At 41.4% G+C, this 10,893-nt stretch overlaps 1 protein-coding gene across 2 annotated transcripts; it reads left to right on the forward strand.

Moving 5' to 3' along the window:
* The first annotated feature begins 4,304 nt into the window (after positions 1-4,304).
* On the forward strand, positions 4,305-9,946 carry vip (vasoactive intestinal peptide). 2 transcript variants are annotated; one of them, XM_061228562.1, is made up of 7 exons: positions 4,305-4,434; positions 4,912-5,079; positions 5,814-5,927; positions 6,137-6,241; positions 6,910-7,041; positions 7,774-7,882; positions 8,521-9,946. In XM_061228562.1, exons 2-7 carry the CDS (start codon positions 4,985-4,987, stop codon positions 8,527-8,529), a joined length of 564 nt encoding a protein of 187 aa, XP_061084546.1. In that variant the 5' UTR covers positions 4,305-4,434; positions 4,912-4,984; the 3' UTR covers positions 8,530-9,946. The 2 variants fall into 2 exon arrangements, with proteins under 2 accessions (XP_061084546.1, XP_061084545.1); XM_061228561.1 differs by having other exon boundaries at positions 4,307-4,434; positions 4,975-5,079.
* Positions 9,947-10,893: the final 947 nt, after the last annotated feature.

Consider the following 10,893-nt stretch of genomic DNA (forward strand, 5'->3'; position numbering starts at 1 on the left):
CTAAATCACCAGCCGATTCGTTTTTCATTACTAATTTATGAAACTTCTACTTCTACAAGGGAGAATTAGCTGATCTGACTACTTCAAACAAAATAATTTCCAAAGAAATCAAAACTCCTGCATCATCTAATTGACTTGCCTGCACTCTAAAATAAACTCTTTGGATTAAAGACCTTACTTTATGAGTGTACCATCAGGAGGAAAAGTGAAGGAATGTTTCTGGGATAGAGGGAATTCTGCTCCGTTATCCCCTGCCCCGCAGAGTCAGGTTAGGGATTCCTGAGGTCATTACGGACTGACGGCCAGTCCGGGAGCAGAGGAACATCTTAAATGCACCATGCTTGCATGATGGGATTTATCTTGTTAGCTTTGAAGGAAATGTAAAACACAATTTTATTAGCGGGCCAGAAGTAAATCCTGTAATGTGATTGGCTGTGATCCCGGCTGGTCCCAGGAGAGCTGGGATGATGTGTCTCTCTCTGGCCCACAAACCCCATGGGCTCAGGGTCCATTACTGAAGATAATGTATTTTACCTGGCCCAAGATACACATGCATTCTCAGCATTAGTCTGATGCGGTAAGAGGCAGTTTGATTGGTCCACTGGAGGAGTAAGGTAGGCCAGTTCTTCCATGGTCCTGAAACACACGACATGAAACAACATTTTCACCTAATTATTTATGAAGCCTAAACAGTGACGAGTAGGGCAAATATAACCTCAAGATAAATTATGATTGACATAATTATATTGTGAAATTCTATCTTGTGGTCACACTGCCAATTTTTTTAAAGAATGCATGAATATGAATCCTTTCTTTATGGTAAAGAGAGCAGGTATTCTGTGCTGTTTCTGAGTCGGCTACCTACCCCCTCATCCACTTGAAGTCAAGATTAATTTTTACGAACACTTTCAACAAAGGGTATCTTTCTTTTTCTGTCTTGATTTATAGGGTACAGATCCCCTGCCTCTAACCATCAATGAGGTCATTTCCTTATATGGCTTTCATTAATCTCAGTTTGATGCATGGATCTTTAACCAGGAAAGTGTCGCGGGCTGAAATCGTTAGAAAGGTGTTAAGGTCTGAATACCAAGCCGTTTGTGTGCGGGGGCGTACGAGCGCCTGACTCACTCCGAGCCGCGCACAAAATCCCAAGTGACCGTCTACTTTTGTCCTGATGGTCTTTGTCGATTTGTCAAGGTTTGCCTATATGCGACCTGTCAGTCCCGCGTCAGCTTCTCTCTGAGAACTTTCAGGTTTCCAACAGACTAGTAGGATGTCCATAGAACGTATGACTGGCATCAGAGGCAGTGACTCACTGGCCGTGCTTCTGTGATTAGCGTCTGACTGACGCAGGGGCGTTGGGCGCTGGATAGGGTAACGCACGCCGGTGCCAACGACGCCGACATCGGGGACGCGACAGCAAATGGAAGCAGACGCTCCGGCGGCGGCCGTGATTGACAGCGGAGTCCTCGACGCACGCGCGAATAATGATCTCACCACGAACGACTTCCATCGACAGGAGAGAGCTCGCGGGGAAGGTGACCGCCCGACCCAAACCGCGCTCCGTCCGCGGGGAATTCGCATTTCCCCCTTTCTGTCAAAATAATGCAAACATTTCCTGGACACGGGGCCCTCGGCAGACTCTGTTTTAAATCATTGCTGCCAATTACGCCGGCATGTTTCCCAGTAGTTTGCGCATAATCCGTTTAATTTTGGCATAATTGCATTACCTATGTGATTGAGCTCGGAGCGGCAGGTGGTCTGCGCTGAAATAGCTCCATACGCGGTTCTGAGATCCAGATAGCGCAGATGTCGCGCAAGTTAAGTTCAGCACAGCCTAATCTACATGTTGAGATAAGGATAATTAAAAGATGAAAACGTGCAAATATTGGTTTGAATTGTGTTATCTGCATCACTCTACATTCATGTTCCATATAGTTACTAATAGTCATAGAAACTGTGTTATAACAGCCACTGCCATGTGTTAATGGGATCAGCATATCAGCAGGCCTTTGTGCTACTGGTCCAGTGCCATTTACAGTAGCAGACACTTACAGTAGCAGACACTATATGATACATTTATACAGGTGGATATTTACTGATTAAATTCAGGTACCTTGTTCAATGGAACAACAGCAGTGTCCCACCTGGCAATGAACCTGCAACCTCCTGTTAACTCTGATACCTAACCATGATGCTACACTACTCAGCTGCTCTGCACTAAAAGTGTACCTGTCCTTTCCAAAAAAGTCTCATCTACACTCTTAGAAAAAGGGTCCTAAAGGGTTCCTTGGCTTGATTCCATCAGGGAACCATTTTTTGTTATTTATGGAACCCTATGTCATAGATGTCTTTAACTAGGGTTCTATGGAATCACAGGGTTCCTATTGGAAGTAGCCTGCTTCAGAACCTAAAAAGAAGCCTACAGATGAGTCTACAGGGACCCCTACAGAGCCACAGTGGGGTCAAAGGTCGTCTCGACTCTGGGGGCCACAGCTGGGGAGGGCCCATGTTGTATTAAAAATGGGGACCCAGAGCAACATTCTTTCATGGGGAGGGAGGCCTGGCTACGCTCCTTGTCTGCGCAGGAGGTGAAGTTGGTCGATGTGTAATTAGTTCTCCTGAAAAGAGTCTGACTAATGTGTAAATATAATTATTCCAGTCACAGAACGCAGCACACAGCAGTTTGACCTTTATACAGTCATGGTTGTGAAGGTTAGAGTGCACCAGCAGTGCTGCTACTCTCACATCCATTTCACTCATTTTACTTAACCTTTATTTCACCAGGAGTGTCCCACTGTGGTGAAAGATCTATTTTTCAAGAGAGACCCGGCCAAAACAAGCAGCAGCACAAATCCTTTTAAAAAAAAGTTTTTCATACAAACCACAAACAGCAAGGTCCACTAACAAGCATAAATACAATAGTTAAACTCAGTAATTAAGCAGGGCAATTTAGAATATAATGATCAAGGGAAAATAGGCAAGTCAAAATGCAAACGTAAACTTCCAACACTTTCTGCAATATATAAATGCATAGGTACAACAGAAGCAGACCAAGAATGGCCTTGTAAATGAAGATATATCAACAAATTAATCTACAGGAGGCCAGTGCCAGCCAACCAACCCGATCATATGAGGTACATATAAGGTACGTTGAGCCAATTTGTAATGAATCTCATCGCACCATGATAAACAGTGCTGATCGCATGGAGGCACTGAGAGGATGCATGCATGTACAGAACATCACCATGACCAAGCACAGGCAAAGAAGTTGCAGCAACAGGTCTCCTTTTAGCCTCAGAAGAAAAGCACTTGTTTCTGAAATAAAAACCCAATTTCTCCTTCAGTTTCTTTACAAGGTGCTGAATATGTGGTTTAAAGGACAGGCAGGCAGTCAATTAAGATACCTCGGTCCTTAAATGAGGAAACAAGCACAATCTCTTTGAACTGAAGAGTAACAATAGTGTTTTTTGTCTTGAATTGGTAAACACCATAAGTTTTGTTTTATCAGCATTTAAAAAACGTTTCAATTGACATATTGTATATTGTACAATATCAAAAGCACTTTGCAAATTCTGAAAGGCTTTGATAAGATTTACAGCACAGCAATAAGTAACAGTATCATCAGCATAGAACTGAAGAGTAGCATTTGAAACGGTATGACCCAGACTGCTGATATAAATAGTAAATAAGACGGGACCCAGAATTGAACCCTGGGGCACCCCCTTATGGATAACGTTCTTCAGTGCGTAGCTGTAACAATCTTCAGTGTATAGTTGGTTTGTTGGTTTGTACACAAAGGTAAAATAATCACTCTCAAATTTGCCATTTTTGATATCTACTGTAAAGGTTTTCAGTTATTACTAACATAAATATTTTACAGCATAAAAACCAAGGAGCTATTACAGTTTTCATAATTCACCTGAAAGTATGTTCATGTTAATTCATGCCCACCACATTCCAGCCGCAAATATGTGCACATAACGCCACAATGTTCCTAAAGTAGGCTAGCTGTGTGTTTCCTAGGACATTTTGGGGTAACCACAACAACCACAACAACCACATAATAAATCACAACATTACGCATCGCATAAAATGTGCTACTTTCTCCGGGTAAAACTTAATTCCAGCATCGGGTTGGTTCATCAGACCAAGTTAGACAACAACCGGTGACGAAGTCATGCGTCCCAATGGAAATGTAATGACGTATTAGCTCTTATCGAATCTGGTTCCTTCCTGTGTAATGAAAAGTGTTGAGATGTATAAAGCGAGTCAACGGCAGCGCTAAAACAGAGAGAAACTGACCTGGACAAGCCGGAGTGACATTCAGCTCAGCCCTGTCTTTCGGGGATACTTCAGACATAACGCAAACACAGCTATCAGGACCACGGACAGCTCCTGTCCAAGACGCATACGAAATATTTCAACGCACATGTGAGTACAAGGAGTTTGTCGGCGCGTTTATTATTACTGGCACTAATTTCTTGCTTTTTGCACACATAGTGTGAATAATTTTTTTTTTAAGAAATACGACAAATGGACGAATGGTACACCTGGAACGACTGTTTAATTGTTTAAATGGTTCATATGTAACGTTGCCTTTATTTTCTTGAACTTTGTTGATGATATTTTGCCACTTTCGGTATTTCTAATAATGTCGTGACAGCTTAATTCATCTGATGTGTTATCACACTTATTTTTTTGCCAAATAATTTTAAATTCTATCAAACAATCAAGACGAAAAATGACTAATAATTAAACGTTACACAGGACATAGCTGACATGAAAAACTATGTGAATAGCAGGTGATCTGTTACCTACTCTCTATATCACCTAAAGAGACACTAATCTCTGATATACTTGTTTTTATTCCATGGCAGTTGGCTAATTCCTCTGGTTCTAATTTTTTAGATACTCTCAGATACGCTTAAAGACAGATACAGCTGCGGATTAACGCATTCCGCTCTCGCGCAGATTGAAAGCAATGTTACCAAGGAAGGGTTCGCAGCTTGTCCTCCTGATAGCTCTGTGCAGCGCGCTGTGTACCAGGACGCTCAGCCTACCGTATCCATCTATGAGGTACGAGCTCGCTCCGTCTGTCAAACAACTGTCTGCGCATATGAGCACGCAGGTACCGTTTCAGAAAGAATATCTACCTGCGCGTAATTACACTGAACGATGCACATTTCAATACCTGAAGACATAATAGGTATCATGTTCTGTATTTATAAATAGTTTATGTATGGATATGTATGCATAGTCGTATTTCAGGCGCTCTCTCTTTTTAGATGACATTATTTTTATTTTTATTTAGGCTACTATTATTTTTTTGAATGTGATCTGTATTGATTGAAGATCGAGACACTCCAGAACGCGAATTATCATTTATCTGCTTTCAAATTCTAAGCTTGTGTTTGCCGATTCTCTGCGGGTCACGGAGAGCTCAGATTTACTCAGCCTTTACGTTAGGCTGATAAATCACTGATATTATTCGCTTCTCACCATTCAATAATAGTATATTTACATTTCAGACGAATTGCTCTTAAAATGTTTTAAACTATTTGAAATTGTTTAAAGATAACTGATCTATTATTATACAAAACGTAAGTTGGGTTGTCACTTATATATCAGAAATAATATCTGGATAGATGGATATTCTAAGCAAGTCAGAAATAGGTTGTGTATGTTCATTTATTTAAAGTCTCAGAGACGTTTATTCACTCACTTATCAGTAAACGACCTCTGATTTTTATTTATTTATGTATTTATTAAGCAAATATTGGTACAATTCTCAAATTATTATTGATCCACAGGTTGGATAAGCTTGAAGGCGATAACGAGAACGACTGGACCAAGAGTCCCTCAGTTCACGATTCACTTCCAGAGAACTACAAACTTTACTACGACTTTTCAAACGCAGCGGCAAGGTAAGAGGTTAATCTAAATAATTGCTCATGCATGCAGTGTCTGTACACATTTCTTGTCTTGTTAGTAATTCGTCCATTAGTGGAATTCATGCAAGTGAAATGTGCCGCGAAGGTGACGCGGGTGTCGTGCTGTAAAACCATGTACGCGCAGTTGTTTTTTTTTCGGACTTTAATCGTATACAAACAGTATTTATTTATTCTTTTTTCAGACCTACAAGACACGCGGACGGTCTGTTCACAAGCGGATACAGCAAACTTCTTGGTCAACTATCCGCCAGACGGTACCTGGAATCTTTAATTGGGAAAAGAGTGAGGTAAGCTTGGGGTTATGTTTGGATCGTTTGTTTTTCATGTTTGCTCTACTTTCATAATTATGCAACAACTAGATACACCGCAAACAATAGCTCATTTCAAATCGAACTGATATGGTATGTCTCTGCTTCAGTGCAGGCAAGAGGAAACGCAATGAGAAGCTATTTCCATGTATCGACTCGGTTTTCTGTCATACGTTACATATCTGGTAAAATAAAGAAGGATATCTGTTTGTTTTGAAGCAGCAGCCAAGTTGAGGCAAAGTTGACAATGGAGGTCAAAATTAATTGTATGACCAGATTGCAGGAATTTCTGGCCCAAAAAATCTTGGCGGTAATAAACGGGGTTAATGTAGGAATGTTGAGGTTAGGAAGGGGCGATTGACATATTGTACAGGTACGTCATTTCAATTTAATAACCGCACAATAATAATTTGGCGCACAGGACACGACTATTGCAAGAATACAATGAATCCTCGAACCGCAGTGCATCGACGCCATTACAGCGGCCAAACATTTTGTAAATGCGTATTCGTAGTCATGTTTAAATTTCCAGGACGTCAATATATTGTTCAACTTAGCATTTTAGAGTCAGGCACCCATTATTCACTCACTGTGAAATGCAATGAATTAATTTATTAATGTCAGATCCTTTCTCTGTGTACTTCAAGTAACGATTTGATGGAAGAGCAGATTCCGGTGAAGCGACACTCGGACGCCATTTTCACAGATAACTACAGCCGCTTCAGGAAACAAATGGCCGTAAAGAAGTACCTGAACTCTGTGCTAACAGGGAAGCGAAGGTAAGAGCCTGCTGGCTGCAAACAAAAGACAAATCTTTAGATCACAGTGAAATGTCCGGCGTTAATTCAACTGTAACAGGAATATGTATGAATCAAGTTGGGAACATATGTACTCATATGTATTGGATTTTGAGCTGGGCTTGTAACTTGTCGGTGAGATTCGCAGTCATTGTACCCTTGAGAACCCAGCTAACACAAAATGTTCTTATAATATTGCTTCAATATAGTGCCAATGTTATAACGTCAGCAAAACATTTCAGGAACGTTGTTAGAACATTTTGTGTGAAACAAATATTCAGTTGAATAAGTATTTAAAAACTAGCAAAAAAAAACCCAAAAAAAACCCCAAAAACCTATTTAGCTGTGTGAGGTGCTCTGGATCTGCTAAATTCCCAAATAATAGCATTATAGCATCATTAATAACATTCAGTAATGAGTAATGGAGCCTGAGAGCTGGGGGAGGGAGGTTTGTTAACTCTAATCATCTGCTCTAATTGATTAAGTGCTGTGTGGTGATCGACGTCAACTGACCCTGCAGCTCTCTTTCAACCTCTCCTTCTGTTCCCCCTCTCCTCCCCTCTCTCTGTCTCTGTCTCCCTCCCTCTCTCTCTCCCTCTCCCTCTCCCTCTGTCTCTCTCTCTCACTCTCTCCCCCTCTCTCTCTCATTATAATATTAATTGTTCTTAATTCATGTTTGATGTTTGATGTCTTTGATTGTTTTTTCTCTGACAGCCAAGAAGACGCTTCGCCTCTGAAGGAGGAGGGCTCTAGGAGTGACCCGCCCTTTCCTGAGAGCTATGATGATGTCACTGTGGACGAGCTCCTCAGCCATCTCCCATTGGTAGGCCCCTGATCACATGGTTCCAGACACTGTAGTCAGCACTAGTGCCATTCGTGGCACAGCCTGCGCACAGGTAACAGGTAAAAACAGGTCAAAATCTGGCCTCGGCTCTCATTGGACAGCCGTTACCATGGAGAAGCAGGCTAGCCCACCCAGCCCGTAGAGCAGACCCGACCATCTCAAAGTGACCAATGAGCTTGCTCACCATTATGATCCCAGCTCTTCTCAGTGTGGTTGTCTTAAAGAAGGAGCTTGAGAACATAAGGGCTCACGATCAGCCCCTGAGACCCACCACCTCCCCCAGGCTGGAGGACATGCACGTTGGCCCCACGCTACAGAAGGCCGCTTACACGTGTAACGAGAGTCCATGGTGGGGTTTGAACCCGGGCCTCTAACTCGTCCAAAGATTTATGAGACAAATGCGTTACCAGTCAGCTAAAGGAGGAATTCATTTCAGGGTTATGTCATCAGGGAGCGTTGTCGCGGTAACCTGCTTTGAGTCTTCGCTGCACTTCACCGTGCTAACTAGCGAGCTAACGAGCTAACGAGCTAGCCCCGCTACACACGTGACATGTTCATGTTGATCTGGCTGTTCCTGTTCTCTGATCTGTTCTGTTTGTCATATTTTTATTTTTCAGACGCTCTGAGGAAAACTGCCTGGAAAAGACTTCCACCATCTCTCCATTATTGATTTACCGTTCAAAGACCATTTCGCTAAAAGCATCAGTATTAAAACCAAAACAGAGATTTAAAAAAAGTGTGAAAAACCTGGCTCTTATATATAAAGTAAATGTTTACATTGTACATATATACTTTAGTGAAAGTTGAAATTGTACATATTGTGTGTTGGCCATGGGCCAAGCGGTGTTTGAACTAGTCTGCTGTAAATGGTAGTTTAATAAATGCATTGAATTGAGCGCTAGAGTACTGGGCATACTACAACCATATTGTACCATAGACACCAAGACCACATAATCATCCACAATTATGCATATAATTAGTTTGTATTCACATAGAATCATATAAAAACATTTATTCATCTGGAGAATTTAAGTGATGCAAGATTGGACCACCACATAACGGATGTCAGTTTAATTTTGTAAATCAGAATAATTTTATATGAAATTATTTATGTACCTTTATGTCCATACCAAAAAAGTTAAACTCGGAGGAAAATGAAAAATATTTGCCTATTATTCTATATATTGTTCTATATATCATACACGTTTGTCAGCCATGAGGCACTTTATATCGGGAAGAAAAAACATTCTTCCAGACATTACCGTGTGGAGTACTCCGCCAGCCAGCCAGGTGTGCTGGATCTCAGAGGTCATCTTTCTGACCTGAAAAACAGGAGAGAGAAATCTACCATGAAAATAATGTCGTTTAAATCAGATCCCCCTCCCTCTAATGAGCCCCGTGAAGCATGGGGTCTGTGGTCACAGGTGCTGGACAGAGACCCCCATGAAAGCATCCCATCTGTCACTGCCGTGCTTCCTCTGAGGAAGCTTTCAGCTGCTCGCAGAGACCCACGGGCCCCCACTCCTCCCCAAGTCATCCCGCACCTCTTCATGCGTCGCGATTTAGTGCATCTCACACAGTCATCGCGATTTAGTGCATCTCACACAGTCATCGCGATTTAGTGCATCTCACACAGTCATCGCGATTTAGTGCATCTCACACAGTCATCGCGATTTAGTGCATCTCACACAGTCATCGCGATTTAGTGCATCTCACACAGTCATCGTGATTTAGTGCATCTCACACAGTCAGATTCTCATAGGAAAGCCTTGGTAATTTAGCAGAAAGGCTAATTGTTTTGGGAATTGGTTTTATCGTCTGCAGGTTTCCGATCAGAGTGTTTGAGAACATGCTTAACATTTAGAAAAAAGCAAAGGAACTAAAATAACATGAAGTGAATGAACGACAAAGATAGATTGGGGGAGTGTGCCATTTACCAAGATATGTTATTTGAATAATTTATACAGAATGCATTTCTTGGCTTCCTTTTTGAATGAATGTATCTTCTAATATATGCAGTTAATAAAAAATTACTTGTGCAAAGCTATATTTACATGTGTGATTCTTTTGCAGTTAATAATTGTTTTGCCTTCAAATTTGATTCAAAATTGATCAAGTTTAAAATCCTGGTCGTAAACATTTAAAATGACAAGAAAACGTTTGAGAGCAAAGATATTGGATCTTTGAACTTCAGGGAATGAAGAAATGACATGGTGGATGTCACAAACACAGTGAAACCTACTCAAAATGGCCGCTCCAGGTGAGAGGCGTGGCGAAATGGGGAGACGTGGTTTGATCCAGTACCTGTCTGTCTTAATAATCGCTAATAATCCTTTTTTTTTCTCAAGCAGAAAATATTAGCTTGTTTTAAGTTACTGTTTGCTTGACAAATAAAATGTTTTAAATGGAAAATCTTGCAGTGAGTCAAACTGTTTTACCTTATTGGCAATATTTTTGTCAAATTTAGCAAAAGTGTAAATGAAATACTGAACATTCTAATGCTGGTGTCACAATCACTGCTGGCAACAGGGTTCTCAAACACCGACTGAGACTGAGTTCTGAAGAAAGAAAAAACATCCTAAAAAAAAACTCTTCTCTTCAAAGAGTTTAAACCTTCAACTGAACAACCAATGAGAACCTGAGAAACCAGGCGAGGCGTGTTAATCGGGTGCTTTTTCTGATCGATACGGCTCCGAGTGAAACAGGCATCACCCGCAGTCCTGCAGGTCAAAGGGATGTGAACCACCGCACTTCTCTCAGCTATCTGCAGGTATGGCCTCCTCAGAAACAGGTGAAGTGTCCCCGTGCATCTGTGCGCTAAACCGCTTCTTTAGAACCTCCACAGCACCACTCAGTGAGTCACTACGACTCGCATCGACATACAATGCATCTAAAGACCAATTGAAATTCCCTGGTAGAGCTGGACCTATTTGTAATACGCTAAATGCCATACTTAGATTGCTGCGCTTTGTGGTAAAACAAAAGGAGCC

This window comes from Conger conger, chromosome 18 (genome assembly GCF_963514075.1).
Source record: "Conger conger chromosome 18, fConCon1.1, whole genome shotgun sequence".
In the NCBI taxonomy this organism is placed as follows: Eukaryota; Metazoa; Chordata; class Actinopteri; order Anguilliformes; family Congridae; genus Conger; species Conger conger.

What these genes read in the sequence shown, in the direction of transcription:
- vip (XM_061228562.1), top strand. Translation starts at nt 4,985, where the DNA reads ATGTTACCAAGGAAGGGTTCGCAGCTTGTCCTCCTGATAGCTCTGTGC. An exon ending in CTACCGTATCCATCTATGAG is followed by an intron (nt 5,080 to 5,813) that starts GTACGAGCTCGC and finishes ATTGATCCACAG; the next exon opens with GTTGGATAAGCTTGAAGGCG. An exon ending in TTAATTGGGAAAAGAGTGAG is followed by an intron (nt 6,242 to 6,909) that starts GTAAGCTTGGGG and finishes GTGTACTTCAAG; the next exon opens with TAACGATTTGATGGAAGAGC.